At 47.0% G+C, this 19,545-nt stretch overlaps 1 protein-coding gene across 2 annotated transcripts; it reads right to left on the reverse strand.

The window, feature by feature from the left end:
* Positions 1-477: 477 nt before the first annotated feature.
* On the reverse strand, positions 478-18,674 carry NR4A2 (nuclear receptor subfamily 4 group A member 2). 2 transcript variants are annotated; one of them, XM_086718635.1, is made up of 8 exons: positions 18,435-18,674; positions 6,787-6,910; positions 5,437-6,302; positions 4,516-4,645; positions 3,932-4,095; positions 2,829-3,031; positions 2,254-2,432; positions 478-2,107 (listed from the first exon to the last, which is right to left on the reverse strand). In XM_086718635.1, the coding sequence occupies exons 3-8, from the start codon at positions 6,298-6,300 to the stop codon at positions 1,851-1,853; spliced, it is 1,797 nt and encodes a 598-aa protein (XP_086574761.1). In that variant the 5' UTR covers positions 6,301-6,302; positions 6,787-6,910; positions 18,435-18,674; the 3' UTR covers positions 478-1,850. The 2 variants fall into 2 exon arrangements, with proteins under 2 accessions (XP_086574761.1, XP_086574760.1); XM_086718634.1 differs by lacking the exon at positions 18,435-18,674 and adding an exon at positions 8,557-9,467.
* Positions 18,675-19,545: the final 871 nt, after the last annotated feature.

A 19,545-nucleotide genomic window follows, 5' to 3' on the forward strand; every position in this document is an offset into this window, starting at 1 on the left:
GCCCATTACAACAGTAATAAGTAGAGGAATTGGAAAAACGAGATCATGTACAACACACTCCAAATCCATGTTGACTTCCTGAGTCTTAAAGAGATACTCTCTAAACATTCGGCAAGACAAAAACTTGATAGGACTTCAGACCTTGCAAAAGTTTAAAGGCTATCTAGAGGTCTCCTGAACTTCTCTTCTAAAAGCTGCCCTTACCAGCAAAATTAACAAAAGAGTTGAGATAGTCTCATCTCAAGTGATTCTGACAAATGCAGTTTGCCACACTCGAAAATTCTGGTTAAGGAAAAATATTGTACTGAATTTTCTGGATAATTAGTTTAATTCCCCAGGCTCTTTTGCTAAAATAGATCTAGGCTGTCAGTTTGAAACTCAAATGTTCAATAAGGGACCGATCCTAAATCAAGCTCCAACTCTATTGTAGATTGCTGTTCAGTCATCCTTTTTTCCTGACCCAGAAAGAAGACAAAATTCTGTTCATTTACATAGTTTATTGTTGTAAACATTAAAATTGTCTTTCTCAAAGAAAGAATTTATCAGAAAAAAAAATCAGCGTCTCTAACTGTCATACACCATAGAAAAAAAGGCAGTGACTCCATATCATGTGCCATACTGGAAATATACAAAGAAAAATACTACAGAATATGGCATTATTAAAATTCTTACTCAAACATAAAATAATATATTAACTGACAATTTTAGACATTAAAAAAAAAACAAAAAAAATTCAAAGTGCTCAGTAATTTCCAGGGAGTTATGTATATTATAAGCACTCTGGAAACAGTCAAAAGCTGCTGCATGCAAGTTTTGTTTAGCTTTAGACAACAAAATAATCAAGATATAAACTTTCTTTTATCAACATCAACAGTACATACAACACTTACAAACAAGGAATGTTGGACGGTGTTACAAACACTATGTGTCCCTTTTGTCAGGATTTTCTGATGTGTAATACTTGTGCCCACCTATTTTACAATTGAGAAAATGTTTAAGCTCAGATAACTACCAATCTTTATAAAATCTAACAGACTACATAGTGTCTGAAATACTATTTATATAATATAGACATTACTGAAATAGCAAGTGCCTATAACATCTTCGACCTAGAATCAACATGCTTGTCCCTTTTGTGTGTAGTTCTTTTTTTCTTTTTTCTTTTTTTTTTGCAAACACACTTATCTTTTAGAATTTGTAATATGTATTCATAAATAGGCACAAAATAATTTAAAAAGCCAAACTGCATTGGGTAAATTTACAAGCCTTTCCCTTCTTCAACTCATGCCACCCACGCAACATTTAGTTTTACTATATATTACAGCTTTCTTTACAGCAGAAAACTTTGAAGTCTTTTAAAGGGCAATACTTGTGGGTCCCCTTACAATGTGTGAGGTGTGTGTGTGTGCATGTGTGTGTGTGTGTGTGTGTGTGTGTTACATTTGTCTTAATGGCAACAACCAAACATGGCCGAACATTTCCCATCAGACATTAGGAATGTTTCTTCTGAACAATAAACTGATTTTTAAACTGATAATAAAAAGTTTATACCACTGTATTTGTGTGTAGTCCGTGTTCTAAATCCAGGATGCCCCGGAGCCAAAATGCCCTTTCAAGTTCTGCCTGCAGGTTAAGAAATAGCAACAGTTTTTGTTGTTTTTGTTTTGTTTTTTTTTGTTTTTGTTTTTGTTTTTGTTTTCTTTAGGGATCGAGGGGCTGGGGTTTTATGGAGGGGGTGGGGGCCAGCTAGAGCTGAGACAGCTCATGGGGATATCTCTGCCTTGTGACTTGCCCCCTCTGGATAGTTTTAGGTTTCTTTCCAGTTCCTTTGAAGTGCATGGGAGAAGGTCTTAGAAAGGTAAAGTGTCCAGGAAAAGTTTGTCAATTATTGCTGGCGGTGGTACCAAGTCTTCTAGTTTCAGGTAGAAAATGCGCTGTAGCCCCTGTGTGCAAAGAGTACGAAGTTCTGGGAGCTTCCCCAACAGTTTGGACAAATAGTTGGGGCGGTTCAACCCCCCATTATTGAAAGTCACATGGTCTTTGAGACAATTTACAATCTTGTTTTGCAGTTCTTCCACTCTCTTGGGTTCCTTGAGCCCGTGTCTCTCTGCAGAAAACACAATCAGAAACAAAAGAGGAACACACAAAGCAGTTAGCTAGCTGGCAGGACGATGGACGCTCAGGGGCAAGGGAAAATCACGATAGACCCCTCTGGGCAGTTTCAGAGAAGTGCCCTGCACCTGAGGTACTGACCTGTGACCATAGCCAGGGCAGCAATGCAGGAGAAGGCAGAAATGTCGATGTTCATATTCTGCAAGTTGGAGGAGAATTCAACAATGGAATCAATCCATTCCCCAAAGCCACGAACGCATTGCAACCTGTGCAAGACCACCCCATTGCAAAAGATGAGTTTACCCTCCACTGGGTTGGACCTGCAATTAATACCAAAGAGAGAGAGGGGAGAAAAAGAGAGAGAGAAAAGCTAAACAACTAATTACTTGAAGAGCAATAAATGAGGGATTTAAGAGGCACCTAATTACGAAGAGTTAATAAAATGTAGACCAGTAGACCTTGAAAGGGTTTAATTTCATAACAATCAAGAACGCCCCCTATCCCACTTCCATTCCATTCACCCAAGGCTTCTGGGCTCATTCCTTCCCTTCCTCTTTTGTCTACTGTCTTTTACTTCTTCTCTCCCTCTTTCACTTTCTTATTCTGTATTTTTCTCATCCACCCCCCTCCCTTTCATTCCCCTCTGTCTCTTTCTTTCCCTTCTTGACTCCTCTCTTCCTCCTTTCCCAGCCTCCCCGGATTGCCTCCTCCGTTACCTGTACGCTAATCGCAGCACAAACAGTTCTAAGAAAGCAGACTCGAAAAGCAGGTCTTGGTCGGCTTTGGGCAGGTCAGCGAAGCCCGGGATCTTCTCGGCCCAGCCCCTGATGATCTCCATGGAGCCAGTCAGGAGATCATAGAACTGCTGGATATGCTGGGTGTCATCTCCACTCATCTGATAGTCAGGGTTCGCCTGGAACTGGAATTTCATTTTAAAAAGCACTTAATGAGGTTCTCTAAAATATATAACCCGTGAAATTGCTAACCCCGCTTCTAGTAGGGGAGCCAGGTTTTTATAACAATTAAACCTCTCTCTGACCAGTAAGGAAATTAGATGTTCCGGGGCAATTAATTCAATTAGGGATGGTGCTATGAGGTCGCTGCTTTAAATATGTAAATTACCATTTCCATACAGACTAAATACAGTGCCATCCAGCCCTGGGAAACGTTCACTCTTATCTCCACAAAACAATTGACACGTTAGTATTCATGCCAGTCCCAGAGTGGGTCTCGAGCAGAGACGCCCTTTGCAAATCTTAATAAAATTGCAGTGGCTTCTAGGTTTGCCCGACATACTTCCTCCAATTAAAGCCCACACATTTCTCACAGCTGGGGTAAAAAAGGAATCTGACCACTTGATTTCCCACCCCACTGCCATTCCTTCTATCTCTCTCTTTCCCTTCCCCGACCCCCAAGCAGGCATCCCCCACCCTGACAGTGCCACAGGGGACAAGGATTAAAGCGTCTCTGTGGAAAATTGGGGATCAAATCCAAGTGGGGCGGGGGGAGCGTTTTGTACAGCCTGTGGTTTGGGCATTAGAGGCATGAGTGTGTGAGTATGTGTGTCCGCGGGATGGCAGTAAGAAGGAGGGCTCCCAGAGATGTGATCACTGTGGCCTGTGCTCTCCTCCTTCCTCTGTCCTCCGGTCTACACTCCCAGCAACATTTGTTGTGGTTTGTTTGTGGCTCTGTGTGCTGCGGCTCTGCCCACGGCTGTAAAGCCACAGCCTTGCTGGAGGCCGGGGGCTAGTGATGGGTGTGGGAAGGGGTCCTGCCCGTCTGTCGGTTTGTCCACATGCTATCCCCGCCAGCTTCTTACCCTGGAATAGTCCAGGCTGGTCATAGCCGGGTTGGAGTCGACATGGGCCCTGACGAGGGCACTGATCAGACTCACCGGGGGCGAGGGGGGAGAGGGCTCCTGTGGGCTCTTCGGTTTCGAGGGCAAGCGACCTCTCCGGCCTTTTAAACTGTCCGTGCGAACCACTGCAAAGGAACAAACGGGTTAGCGTCGCTCCCCCTAGCGGGACCCAGCTGCCGCCTCGGCCCCTCCCGGGGGAAGGCCGCAGCCCCGGGGCCGCCGGCCGGGCCGCGCAGGGTCCCACTGCTTGTAAAGCCTTTACTGACGAGAAGCATCAAAAATGTGGGGTGGTTTTATGTCTTCTTCCAAATGGGTCGTTGGGTTGAAGGCGAGAAGGGCCTGGCTGCTTTCTGCAGGGCGGGATGGGCAAGCAGGCAGCTGCTGGGTCGTGGAGGCCAGACTCTGATGGGGGTGGGGGGACCCGGAGACTTCCCCCCAACCCCCCCCCCCCCCCCCCGCTGTGGGAAGTGGAAAACGGGACTGGGGTGGGCGCAGCACTTTCCCGTGGGCGCAGACCGGGGAGTGGGCTGCTCGTCCCGACCTACCTTCTTTGACCATCCCAACAGCCAGGCACTTCTGAAATCGGCAGTACTGACAGCGATTCCGGCGCCGCTTGTCCACTGGGCAGTTTTTATTTGCTAAACACACGTATTTTGCGTTTTTTTGTACCGTGCGCTGCAAAAGGAGACAATATAGACCGATTTTTTTTTTTTTTTTTAATCCAGCAACCCAGGGGATCCGGGAAGAATTTCTCAACGGCTGGGATCTACACTCCCTCCCCACAAACAAACACATATACACCACTCCTTTTTTATTTTTATTTTTTTTTCCTTTTCTTTTTCTTTCTCTTTCTTTTCGTGTTCCTACCCCAGGGCATTTAACAGGAGAAAATTGATAGCGTTAACATTTGAGCTAACCTCGCCGCTCCTCGCTGTGTTTTATATGCCAAGAGAAGGAGAAGGAAACGCTCAGTAAATACAAATCCGTGGGCATTCATATTATTTACATTCCTTGGAGACCTTCTCTATTTAAAATGATAAGATTATTCAATCAGGATGGCGAAATAAAGAGATCACTTAATTTGACCATAGGGAATTCTGTTCCACTTGGTTAGCTCAGACACGGTTCTCTGTCCTAACCAATTTCAATCTGAACAGAGAAGACAGCTCCTAGCACATGCAAATGACCCTCTTCTAACTCTGGCTCCAGCAACTTCGGGCTGGGGCCTGCCGGGTCTTCTGCGTGCAGAGGATGCGACCCCAGGTCTCCCGGCCTTCTACTTCCCTTTCTCAGGCACCCAGAAGCCTCCGCCACAGTCCGTGGACCTCAGTGGGGCCGCCTTGGCGGACCCGGGAGTTGGGCCAACTAGGTGGGACTGGGTTGCCTGCACCCAGGTGCAGCGTGCACTCGGAGGCTCCCGGCACTAGGGGGCCCCTACCTGCCTCCTCCGCCCGGTCCTCGCTCACCTTGAAGAAACCTTTGCATCCCTCACAGGTGCGCACGCCATAGTGCTGGCAGGCCGCGTTGTCGCCGCACACGGCGCACAGCCCCTCGTTGGAGGGAGAGCCCCGCGACGGCGGCGAGGGCACCTGCGTGTCCAGCAGCTGCGACGCGTGGCCGATCTGCAGGCCTGGGAAGCCCATGGACGCGGGCTTTCGGATGGGGTTGGGCACAGCGAAGGTCTGCCCGTCCACCACGTGGTGGCTGCCCGCCTGCTCCGGGTTCATGGGGACGTGCAGGGGCCCGTCGAAGCGCATCTGGCAGCTAGACACGGGGGTGCCGGGGGGCGACTGCTTAAATGAGAAGAGGGAGAGGCGGGAGACGGGCGTTTTCCTCTGCTCGATCATGTGCGTGGTGGCCACGTAGTTCTGATGGAAGTTGTGGAGGGAGCCTGGGTCATCCCACATGGGGCTGTGCTGCACTTGAAAGCCCGGGGTGGTGGGCGTCGGGGGCGAGGAGGGCTTGTAGTAAACCGACCCGGAGTGCGGCATCATCTCCTCGGACTGAGGGGGCAGGTGGCTGTGTTGCTGGTAGTTGTGCATCTGAATGTCTTCTACCTTAATGGAGGACTGCTGTCCGGACAGGGGCATTTGGTACAAGCAAGGTGGCTTGACGTCGTAGCCTGTGCTGTAGTTGTCCATAAAGGTACTGAAGCTGGGGAGAGAAGTGGTGGCAGTGATTTCAGTGTTGGTGAGGTCCATGCTAAACTTGACAAACTCTGGAGTTAAGAAATCGGAGCTGTATTCTCCCGAAGAGTGGTAACTGTAGCTCTGAGAAGCGGGGCTGGCTCCTTGAGGCGAGGACCCATACTGCGCCTGAACACAAGGCATGGCTGGAAATGAAACAGGGTAATATACACTCAGCCTGGTCAACTGAACACTTTTCCCCGGGCTCGGGTACACCTGGAGCTACACCGGCAGCTCGTGGCGGTCAGAGAGCATGTAGGAACGCGAAAGGAAGGGCGGAGAGCGCGAATGCTGCGAAGCAAAACAGTGCAGGGCATGGAAAGGCTGGTCCAAGGGAGACCCAGAGCTAGAAAGCTATTGAGGGTCTCCATTCCCGGATATCTCAACCGCCTCCCCCCTCACCCCCTCACCCGGCCAGTCCCGCTCAAATGAGCCTTTCCTCTGAAGCTCGGGTTCAGCAGGCTCATTCTAGAAATGAGGGTGAATTGCACAATGAGAATGTTGTTCCCCAAGATGATGGGCCAGGAAAGCCTTAAGTGACAGAGTTTGCTGAGGAAGATCGTATCGCCCTATTTCTTGATGGTCAGGGAACTCGGAGGAGGGAAATAAAAAAAACAAAGTTGCACTAACCTTCAGCCGAATTACAGGCGTTTTCGAGGAAATTAAAGGTGGACAGTGTCGTAATTCAATGAAGGACAAGGTTTCCAAGATTTTTAGAAAAGCAGTGGGGAGTCCAGCCTGTCGGATCTCCTCCCTGAAACACAGACACAAGAAGCTTCAGGGTGACTTTCCCGACAGATTCATCTGGGCATCAGTAGAGTCACCAGGCAAGTCCTTCTATACCTTCCTTGGTTGTTTCATTGGAAATTAATGTGTAGCCTTTACCAAACTTAGGAGTTAAGATGAATGTGTAAAAGAGACGGCTGTAAACAACAGGAAATGCCAACCCACTGCACTGTGTAAGTCCTTGCAGAGAGAGGGTTCTGAAGGAGAAAAGGTACTTCATGTACTTATTTAATACTTATGATGTAATAAATTGGGCCCTTTGCTAAGATGCAGGGGGGTAGAGATGGAGGTGGGAGGGTAGTGTCATTTCCATTTTCGTTTAATTCAGACTCAAATAAGAAGAAACTAGAGTTTAATAAAATGCAGCACTGGAAACTTCTATCAAGTGTTTTCTGTAACCCCTGCGGTTACAGAATGCTAGCAAGGCCTGGGCAGCCCTGAAGGCGATCTGAATGGAAGCGTCTGGATTTTGACACAACACTGGGGTTGAGGATACAGGTGAATTGGCATTCACTTTCCCCAGGAAATTTGCCTTTCAACATCTTTAGTGGCCAAGGGGTGGGAGGCAGAGACCCTACTTTTCCAGGAGCATCTTAGGTCAACTGCAGAGGGAGGGAAACACTGCTTATCTGGTGTTGGCACCGAGGTTAGAAGCGTTTCCCAACATAGGAAGCCAAACACCTTCCCTATACAGCCTTCCACAATCTGCCTACTTGCCGGAACAAGGCATTCTTGTGTCCCAGTAATTTTCAGATGTTGCCACTTGGAAGGCATTCTAGAGCACAGTCCTATTACTAATGAAAAAGAAAGCCAAATATATCCATTCCTTCTGTTCTCCTTCCCCCACCCCCATAATATTGCTTCATGGGGAGGAAGGTTAATCAGAAAAAGTAGAAAGGAAAGCAACCCATGATAGCCACAGCCCTTAAGAGATATGCCTGTGCTGGATATTAACCTCCTGGTAACTTCGCAGTTTCATAACTGTACTCTTTACTCTCTATCTCTCTCTCTGTCTCTCTGTCTCTCTCTCTGACGCACTCACAAACACAAGCACGGCATGTGTCAAAACCAGAAATTTCAAGCAACTTAGTAATAGGACACTGTACCAACAGCAACACCACCCCTTATTCAATAATACCCAGGAAACCCTGGCAATCCGGCCAGCCTCGGAGACGCAGTTCCCAAGCAACAAATAAACTGAAGAACTTTCTCCCTGCCCCTTTGTGGGCAGTGTCCCAGACCCTGGTATATACAGGACCTGGAGTCTCCCTGCCCAACGGTAACAATCAATTCTGCTCTAAGAGCAAACTTTGGGCACATTTCCCCGGGCAAGTCCACAGCTCCCCCAAACTATGCAGGTCTCTCTTCCACGTCCACCAATGAGGAGCCTGGAAGCCTGCTGGGAGCCAACTCCCCCCTAGTGCCAAAGCTGGAGTTCGGGCAAATGACCGCTGTGGCTGCACGCACCTATTCCCCATCCTCCCGCCCCGCTCGCGCTCCGAACCTCTGGCGCCCACTTCCAGAAAACCTGTCCCACACATGTGGAAAGAAGAGACGTGCAAAAGAAGAGAGAAGGATAAGGGAACTCGAGCTGCACGGGCTGCGTCTACTCACTTAGGAGTTCTCCGCGTATTTCTTCATTCATTCAACTCGGCCGAAGTGTAGTTCCCTCTGGGAGTCCGAGTGGCAGGGTCGGGGAGGGGTGGGCGAGAGGGGCGAAGGTAGCCTGGTGGCCGAGAGCGGGGAGGGCGCAGGAGAAGGCGGCCGCCTGGGCAGGCGAGCGGGACCGCGGAGCCTAGCGCGAGCCGCCGGGCGGACTGGCCCTGGCCGCCAATGTGCCTTTGTTTATGTGGCTCGCGCTGCCGCTGCCAACATGCACCTAAAGTCTCCGCGCGTCAGCGCGCGTCAGCGGCCCGCCGCCCAATCGCCGAGCCGCCGCGCTCCCCGGACTCCTGGCCGGCTCTCGCTTTGGTATATTTCCGACCTGACGTCACGAGTAGGGCCGATTTTAAGGTGGGAACCGTTCTGGGTTCACCTTGGTCGCCAGCCTGGGGTTTTTTTTTTTTTTTTTTTCTTTTCTCTCTCTCTCTTTCTCTCTCTCTCTCTTTCTTTCTTTCTTTTTTTTTTTTTCCGAAAGAGGTGTGACCTCTCCACTCAGGTCCGCGCAGCCCGCAGCACCGCGACATCTCACCTCACCTTCCCCCCCCCAACCTCCCAACCCCCCAGGCCACCGCTGCAGCCTGGCGGCTCACTTGTGGGGGAGGGTGCAACAAAAGCCGGGGCGGCAGGGAACGCTGGCGAGGGCCAGGTAGCCAGCACCTGGACTAGCAAGGGGTGGGGTGTATCTGGCAGTGTCCTAACCTCACGCACTCACAACTGTCACCCCCATTAGCGGAAGCGCGTACAGACCTCCCACGACCCGAGACGGTCAAAGGGCTCAGGCAGGGTGGGATTTCTCTAGTCCGATGCATATCCTTTTTCTTTTTCCTGTCCATGGCCTCCTCCTTTGGCGTTGGCATTCTCTGTCTCTGTCTCCCCTCCCCTCCACCCCCCCCCCCAAAGTACAAGGTGGAAGGTACTGGGTAGGGCCTGTTCTCTGTGTTCCCTTCTTTCCTTGCAGTGCCCACGTGCAAGGGAGGATGTGGTGCGTGGAAAGGGGAAGAGAGGGGAGCAGGTAGACAGCATCCCAGCCCTTCAGGGATCCCCAAAGTCAGAATGAGGCGTCGCCCACTTTCCTTTCGCAGACAATGCAGCCAAGCAGCGGGCAACAGGTGCGCCTGCGGCGGAAAGGGGCTCTAACCTCACCTTTCGCCAACTCTAATACTTTCGACACTCCTGGGTGCCCACCAACTTGTACCCCAGTACGAGTTGTAGAGACACAAATCAACCCTCCTCTGAAGCACAAGGGCTCTCGAAACCTCAATCTGAGAGCCAAAAGGGAAAGGCAAAACATTGGGAGAGGGAGGGGTATCTCCGCGAGCGTAAAGTTATGCGTCTAGCCCTCCCAGGAGAGGGACTCGGAGCACCGTGGCAGCTCGCCGCACCCCCGCGGCTGCCCGAGTCCCCGCCGACTCCACTTTGCAAGCCAATCCGCCCGCCAGGCTGAGGGCGCAAGGCGCTTTCTAGCAAAGGAAACGCCACCTCTCCCGGGATCGAGCCCCATTCCCTGTTCCTCGGGCCCGAGCAGGGCGGGCCTCTGCGGGCTTCTCCCAAGGGGCTGGACGAGGCTGGGACGTGGGGAGGGAGGCTTCCGAGGTATCCCCCTCTCTGCCCGCGAAGAGTTCCAACCGCCCCTCCTCCCTCGGCAGGGCTCGCTTCCAGGCTGCGGGAGCCCCCTGGCAACTTTCCCCCGACCCCCATCCTGGCGTCCCCTGGATGGGCAAAAAGCGCCGCGGAAACAGGCGCATTCCGGAGCCGCTCAGCTCTAATCTGCACCCTAGCCTTTGCCCGCTCCCCAGCGGCTGGAAAGGCGTAGCCATCAGGTGTCCTGCGGCTGCCCCGGGAAGCCTCGGGCTCCTCTGCGCCGCAGCCTCGGCAAAACCTGCGTGGCCACCTTAAGTTTCCCCCAGATGTTTCGACTGCCGCTGCCGCCGCCGCCGCCGCCGCCGCCGCGGCTCAGCGGTGCCCCAGCGGGCCGGAGCACAAATAAAACCAGGAAGTGTGTGTGAGTGAGTGAGTGAGTGTGTGTGTGTGTGTGTGTGTGTGCGCGCGCGCGCGCGCGTGTGTGTGTGTGTGTATGTGGGGGGGGGGGGCTGTTGTGGTGAGTGAGGATGTGTGAGTAGGGGGAAGAGGGGAGGAGGGCGAAGAATAGCCTATTAGCATGAGCTCGGTAGCGTCAGCGCCTCGTGGGCAGGAGCGATTCCACGCGAACGAAAGGGAAAAAGTGAGAGTTTGGAGAGCCGGGGAGAAGGAAAGGGGTGGGGGTGGCGGTGACGCAGGGGCGCAGGCATTGACGCACCCGCGGGGCTGGGCCCAAAATAGCAGCGGCTCTAGCTCGGTGGCGCCCTCCCGGGTTCCCTTCCCCTTCCGCGAGGGAGCAGGGCGCTGCCAGGAGGAGCTTTTCCTTGATCCCAGCGGTGGGCCAGGCTCCCGGCAGCTATTTTCAGGCAGTCGGAAACTCAAACGCGGCCACGCCGGGGTGGCGGTTATTATTTTTTAATATATTCCTAGGAAAGCGGGGGCCAGGAGAACTTTAAGGTTGTAACCAGCATCCTCCATACACAAACACGCACATCTGAGTAGGTACATTCCCTCCACAAGTTCCTCCTCCCTTATGGCCATTTTTAAAAACACTAGGCTTTAGCCTGGGTTGAGCCTGGGGACAACTTGAGAATTCTCTCCCAGAGAGTGGAAAAGTGTTCTGCAGTTCTTAAAGTGAGCTCTGAGGTAGACACACATTGCAGTGTGATGCGTTATTCTACAGCAGCAACCTGTCGAGTCTGGCTTAACAGAGCCCTTGCCCAAGTCTTAATGCACCCAAGATCAAGAGGCAGTTTTCCACAGCAGCTACTTATAATTATTAGTAACTGGAGGTGGAAGGATTCAATATCACATTGAAAAAGAGACAAAAGGTGGACATTTGCCCTTGCATCCTACAACTTGTTTAAGAATTCTCCCTCTTCTTCAAATTCCTATTTTAGTTCCTGGCAAGCGTTACTTCTTAGGAAGGCACCCTGGATGCAAGACTGATAAACTCATTTGAACCAATTACTGGATAAGCTACTTCTTGGGCTAGCATTTTTGGTAGGGCTTCGGATGTGCTCGGGGTGGAAAGGATGTAACACAATCATCAGAAAGAGTAAAAAAGGACCAAGCTCAAAGCTCCTGACTCCTGTGTCCCCACCAGATTTTGACGGAACGAAGTCTCAGTAGAACCGCCAACGTCTGTAATTGACTGATCCTGTCAGTAGGGGGCCTGACTCCACAAGGATCAGGAAGATTTCACTCACTCACTCACTCACTCACTCACTCACTCACTCACTCACTCACCAGCTAGCTATTTACTACTTAGGCCAAACCCTAGGAGAGAAAGCTGCAGGCCCAAATATTCGGTACTGTGCTGGAATTTATAAATAGCTACAAATCTTTTATTCTTGTCTGTTTTTCTTAAAAGGGGAAAACAGTTGAACACATGGAATTAGGTTCACAATAGATATTCTTTTTTTCCTCCTGCCCATGTTTAACTCACTGCTAAGTCACGGGGGGGGGGGGGGGGGATCAAAATAGTAATAAAATCTCTCATTTTATCACCAAGTAGCGCAAATTGGCATATAGTTTGGAAAAATGAAAGCATGTTTTAAAATCCTATGATTACATGTTTAAATAAATTATAGTTTAGAAGAGGATTCCTGTGGGTGTATTTGCTAGTACATAAGAGAATGCTTTTGTGCACAGAGGTTTAATTATACATATAATGGAATCAAAATGTAGAATTGAATAACCTTTTAGAAAATGTTAAAATGATGCTTTAGGCTAAAAGAAACTGAAATTTTGCACTTATATATCACTGCAACCCTTCATAATTTTTTAACATAGATTCTTGAATATAAACTATTTTATAACTCAACTAAAATGACAATACTAGTTTTTTTTTTTTTTTTTTTTTTCAGGGCCAGGATTCTGATACAACTTTAAATTACTGGGATGTATAAATGTGTAAAATTAGCCCCACTGAAGGTCTGTTTTCTTTAATGAGTTAAATAGGAGTGAAAATTGGTCTTATACATAAGTAGCTCCTTCTTTTGGAAACAACTAAATGACAAAATTGCCAATTCTATCAATCTATACAGTTAAATGATGTCAGAAAATCATTTAGGGAAGTCATGTTACTATATTATCTTTTAGGATATTAACCAATATTAAGCAGAATATATTGACACATGTATAGAAAGACATTTTTATAAAAAATAATATAAATAATACATACACTCACATCTAAACCAAAGTATTTTATTTTATGCATGGCTAGACAGATTATACTTAATAAAATTGAGCTTTTCGTATAATTTAGAAAGCAAACATAGATGTAATCCCATAGGATTTTCCATCTTAATGCATGGGAAAGGGGTCCTTAGGGAATCTTTTCACTATTCTCCCAAAATGAACTCAGAGTAGCCCTTACAATTCAGATATAGTGAAGAGACATCACTGTTATACTGTAGGAGTTGAGGTATGTTTAAGATATTTTGTAATAAAATTACTTAATGGAAACGATCTTAGACATTAAAATGAGATATACATTTTAAGTCATATTTTGACAAATTTATATTCATGGCATTTGTTGCCATTCAGCAAGACATTTTACATTAGTGATAGAAGAGAAATTTTCACTTTGGAAGACAAACTCAGTTATGGAACTACAAAATAATTTTTTAATATTGAAGGGTTTTTTTTTTTTTTGCTTTTTTCCTTTTGCCTTTTCATTTGCATTAATAGGATATTAATCGGTCAATCATTTATTCTCTTCCCATAGGATGCTTACACAAGAAGTCAATTGCTTACCTGATATTCACATTTTGGGTAGTTATGGCGTTTTACTCAGTTTTATTCAGCCCAATTTTTTTTTTTTTTTTACCAACATCACTCACTGAATGTAAAATTATTTCTTACTTCAATACAGAACTCCATTCTAGAAATGTGTAAAGATGTGCAGGAGAAAACAGCACTCTTTTTTTTCTAGAAGCATCTACTTGCAAATTAAAATTATAAAACTGAACATATGGTAAAGCCTCATGCCACTCAAAAAGTATTTTGCATAATAAAAATTCTTCATCTTTTCTCTAATGCTTGACTCTCAGTAACCATCTCCTAAACAATTGCTTTTAAACTAATCACTCAGTATTTTCTTTCTGTATGTGTGGTAAAGTACACAGAACATTAAATTTACTATCTTAGCCGTTTTCAAGTGAACTGTTCAGTGATAGTAAATACATTCACATTGCTGTGTACGCATCACCACTATCCCTCTCTACAATGCTTCATCTTATAAAGACGAAACTGTATACCCATGAAATAGTAACTAGCCCTTCACCCATACTCCCAGCCTATGGAAACCACCAGTATTTTCCATGGAAGAATTCTTTTTGGTTAAGCAAGGAAGGGTAACTTTGGTTTTGTATTTCATTGCTAATTTCAGTAAACATGGATGGGAGGGTCAGTCATTAAATTGTACCAAGTCCTAGAAGACATCTTAAAGATTCTACAAATAAGTAGCTACATGCTAAGAAAATATCAAGGGCACTTGAAATTCTAAAAGTAGCTAATAACATTAGTAACTATCACAGTATTATATAGCATACTAAGTAGATAAAATGCATACACTTTGTGACAGTTTCTGTGCTTATATCACAGCTGGCTAGTTTTGGTCTACCTTTAATGACAAAATAACCACTTTTCTTTTCTTTTTCCTCAGACTAACTGGTGGATAGGAACCTCTTGATTTAATACAAAATGAACATCCTGCACTGATATATTACGACAAAGATATATATGCCCTTTTCCTCATCATAATTCTGCAATTATCAAGCCTACAATTTTAACACTACAAAAGTAACTTATAGCAAGGACCCTTATAGTGATAAGTAATAAATCTAATTACCATATCCTTTGAATAGATGTAATATAAATTTCATTGCTCACTTAAAAGTTCTAAAGTTAACAGCATAAACTTGAAGTTGAGTAATTAAGTAATCCTTATATAGACACTTATTAAAGTATTTATACATATTATCTTAAATCTACATCTATCATTTTGCCAATTAAAATTAGGACTTTAATTGCAATTAAGTAATTTAATTGCCAATTGAACAGCAAAATTGCTAAGTGACTAATTTTAATGCCTATTTTAATTACCAATCATGACTGGGGAGGGAGCTAATCAAGTTACATCAAGCAGTACCAGAGTAATGATGTGAAGAAAAAAAAAAAAAAAGTAGAACAAACATTCAAGGCTACATGCTTTAAAAAAAGAAACATAAATTAAATAAATGCAAACACAATCTTATAAATGTATAAAAATACTGTATTTCAATATCTGAATACAGAACATGAAAGAGAACAAGATTAATTAAAGAAGCCCCTGTCAATCTTCAGTCAAAGTAAGGAAAACCAAGTCAAATTTTTATGTGGTATTTACATGGCACTCACACTAACCCAGATAAAAACAAAGCTGCATATAGCTGAGAATAAAAGACTGTTTCCTGCCTGGCTGGTTAAATATTTACAGATTGACAGTTTTTAAAGAATTCTTTTAAAATGAAATGCTATAAAAGAGAGAAACAAGTTTCCAATGCAGCAATGTAGATTTTAAATTTGAAAAGCAAACAGGGCCAGTGCAGTGGGACCAGCATACTCTTTCCTCATGGCTCTCCTCCCCACCCCCACTCACTTGAATGCAGAGTTCTATAAGAGGCCTAATGCCCATCCATAACTTGTCCCATGTTCCTATGAGAAACACATACATCTGCCCTATCTTAAAATACATTTGTGAGTAAAAAATAAGAAGGCAGCTAGGATTACATCACAATTAAAATTAAAGCATGGGGAATATACCCTCTCCTAAGGGTATCTCTTCATTTTCAATTAAAATAAACATGCCAGCTCAAGATAAAAGCTGTAAACCAGCAGGCAACCAGAAACAGTGGTGAAAATCTTCTTGGCCAATACAAACACATTTTCAAAAGTTTTCTTTTCCAAACGAATTCTCAGATTAGCAATATGGAAGGGCAATATTGAACGAGGGAGGTGAAGTTGAGAGCTCAAAAAATAGAAAGTGATTCCCTGGTAGACAATAACAATGCTAGGACTTCCCAGCCACAGGGACCGCCTTGGCTGCCAGCCACCTCATTTAGAGTAACAATGGACATCCATCAAATCTTCATTTAAAATAAAAGTCATGATGCAAGGTCCACATCTTGTTTCTACTACTGGATGTGTCTACCAAAAATATACATCGTTTAGGTCTACAAAAGGGCCCCAAATCATTCATGAACTATCTGTAATGTTGTAACTTGAGAAAAAGCAAATCGTGCTGCTTAGGATTTTATTTACTAACGGACTTGAATTCTGAAATGAAGCACAGCAGGCCTGGCTTTTGAAGGAGGAGCACGTTAATAATCATGGAGCCTAACAAAAGGCTGCATATCTGCTCATGACAATAACAGCTTTATAAGGCGAGTTCTGTGTGACTGATTAAAGGACACACTCACTGCCTATTCACAAGTCACGGAGATGGAGTCATTATTGACAAGCTCACTTCTGATCAGGGTTAAGACTCATTGAGTGCTGGTGCTGCAGAGAGAAAACCTTAGCCATTAAAAGATTACCAAAAACAGCCCCCAGAAATGGTCGCCATAACTCAGATATAGATCTTAATGTGTTCTGTAGAAGATTTTTTCTGCTATATAAATACACAAAAGGTCTTAGATTATTTGGTATTGCCAAGATGATCGCACTAACCCAAGCACCAGGTAACACGTCATCACCTACGACAAAAGGAGAAAAAAAAAAAAAAGGAAAAATACTGTCTTGTAATTTCAAAATGATACTGAAAGGACATGATGTATAGACAAACTTTCAGAATGTTAACTTTCAGACCCGGACATGACTGAAAATATATACTTGTTCAGATTGCTTAGGTCTGTCTTGTGTATTTTGTTAGTCTGTGAGGTCACATGAATTCACGTGGTGGACATATTGTTGGAAGGGAAATCTTCCAAAGGATAGTATGACCATAGATTTCAGATATCCCTTAATGGGTAAAGGTTAAAAAAAAAAAAAAAAATGTTTTCATAAGTTGTTTACTTTTTTGTTTTAGCCTTCTTTCTTGTTTTCCATGTTGCCTCCCTGAATTAGTGGAAGAAAAAGGAGGGATACACTAAGAGACAACCATGTTTATAACCTGAAATTAGAGGCAATCAACCATTTTATTAGTCACCAGGATACTTAAAATAAGACCTGTGAAATATTACAGAAATATTCCACTAGGATCTAAACAGTGACCTCAGTATGCTGTGACTGACATGGTGGGGGGAAAAAAAAACAAACGACCAGCATCGCCACATAGATGATCCAAGTTAAAGTACACACATAGTGTGTATGTGGGAGGTTGGGAGGGGGGGTGTGTGTTTGTGTATAGAAATTGTTTGGCCGGGGAGTTCTTCCTTATATTTCTTATATTTCATATTTCTGAGGACTGTTTTCTGTAAGTAATTTCCCAAACTTTAAGAATAACTGAAGTTTATTTAAAAAAAAAAAACAACAGAATTTCAAATAGTTAATAGGCTTAGGAGTTATATTGAAACAACTCAGAACACATATTTTTCGTAGGAGTTCTTTAATTTTCTGGATTCCAAAAAGTATGGTGTTCCTAAACATTACAAACTCTTAAGTAGCTCTGGAAATCATATTTTCCATTTCTCTATACTCTCATCAATTAGTATTTGGTTGGCTGACTGGAAATTTCTGAGACAACGGTTTTGCCAAACTTTATAAACTTTGTTTTGTTCGGGAGTGGGGGGGGGGGGAGGAGAAACCAGCTTTTACAGCCAGAATGATTTGACAGGGCCCCTCAAGCCACAAATAGATGCTACAGAATTTGAAACGCAGCTCTGTAGCTCAATTTATACCACAGAAAACTGTGAGATGCTATCTCCCTGTTGTTATAACGTATCAGGTCAAGGGATATAAATTGCACCAGGTAATTCATTTTGCCGTTCGGAGAGTCATTAAGATCCTCCCAGAATATATGTGATTGATATCCCTGGAGGTGAAAGGCTAAAGGAACCATATGGCAACATGTTGCATTCCGTATGCTATCTGCCCATCCGTGCTTAAGCTGCCATTAGCAACATCTGTACCTTACGGAAATCCAGCTGCGCCGACGACGGCTGACGGAATTGTACTTGGGGGGGAAATCTAGCTTAGCGCCATTAACTTGAGACTTAGAGTCTTATCTACCAGGACGGATGGAAGCTTTCACAATTACACGAGACGACACAAATGCTTTATTAAAGTTTAATTTTGAACTCCCAATTAGCGAAACTGCATTACAAATCGATTGCAATTTCCTAGAAGGCACGGCAAGTTCTCTGCCGGCCTGCCACGTGCGAGAGGCTCCAGAGCAAGCTTTCCCAGCTCTCGGCAGCGGAGAGGGGACGGTTCAGAGCCGGTCTCCGCGTCCCAGGAAGTCCCTAAAATCCCCGCCAGCCCCTCCTTCCGCAGGGTGGGGGCGTACCCGGCCAGAACCGGCGGGGAGGGGCGGGGGGAGTCCTCTATTATCTTGGTCTCTCGGGAGGAGCCTCATCTAGTCAGTCACGCAGAAGTTTCTCTTTCGCTCTTGGCGTGACACCCCAGATCGGCTTCGGGCGCGCGGGCCAGCGGGGCGGAGGAGCCGGGAGGCCGGAGTCCCGGCAGGGCTGCCCGGCGCTCGCACCCACCCCGCTCCCCTCCCCCCAACCCAAACAAAGCCCCGCTCCAGGTCCAGGATACGTTACCTGCCCGGCGCTCCCGGCCCCTCGGTCACCGCATCCCCCGCAGGCGCGCCTTGTGCGGGTCCCGCTCCCCGGGACGCACAAAGTGGCCGCCCCCGGCCGGCTAAATCCCCCTCTCTCGTCATGTTGGGGGTGGGGGGAAGAAGGGGAGACGGGGGAAGTGGAAGCGGGGAGGCTGGGCCCAGGGGAACTTACTGGTAAAAAGAAAAGAAAAGAAAAAAAAAAAAAAGGTAGAAGCTGCTGGTGAGGGGGGTGTGGGGGGCCCGGGGCCCGGCCAGGGGCAGAAGAGGCCGGTTACCTTTCGGGGAAGTCGAGGGCGGGAGGGGGGGGGGTCAGGGAGCGGCCGCCCGCCCCCCTCCCCCGACCCCCAGCGGCGGCGGCAGCTGCACACACAGAAGCCCATTGTCACCGGCGCCGGGCGCGCAGCCCCGCGGACTCGGCCCCGCGGCTAAGCGCGTCAGCGGCCCCGTCAGCCGGGCCGGGCTCCGTGACGCGCGCGCAGCCAGCTCTATAAATAACCCGCCGCCGCCGGGCGGCTCGGGCGGCTTTCCAGTGACGCTGGGGCAAGGCGCGGGAGGAGGAGGGCGAGAGGAAACAATAAAGCCGCCCGCCCGCCTCCCCGGCCTCCCTCCGCCCTCCCCCGGCCGCCCTGGGCCCTTCCCGCCGCGCTCGGCTTTCCCCGCCCCGGCCCGCCCCATTCGGAGCGCCGCTCGCGGGTGGGAAGGGCCGAGCCGAGCCCAACCCACGAGTTTAGCGAAGGGGTCGCTGTGTTACTTACTCGCAGCTCGAGTTCTGCCTCGGGAGGCTTTCTCCACTCTCCGACACCCGTCCTAGTACAGGTAGGGTGTGTTGGTGGTGGCAGATCCTCAGTTCAAAACCAAACAAAAACCTTCCAGCTTCCGTGTCCTGATGTAGCGTATTTCAAAGTATGTGCGTGCGTTCGCATCTCCTAGAGTTCCGCCCACGTCCCTCTCTATATCTGGATCAAATCCTTCCTTCAGACTCCACCAGGATTGTTTATCTAGGTGGGTTTTTGTGGACCCAGGGCCATGTTACTGTTTGCATTTGGGAAGTTGGACGAAGGGTGCCCAGTAGAAGCAGCGTGGTCCTGGCT

The sequence above is a fragment of the Puma concolor genome, chromosome C1, assembly GCF_028749965.1.
Source record: "Puma concolor isolate L17-30 chromosome C1, mPumCon1.1.hap2, whole genome shotgun sequence".
NCBI lineage: Eukaryota > Metazoa > Chordata > Mammalia > Carnivora > Felidae > Puma > Puma concolor.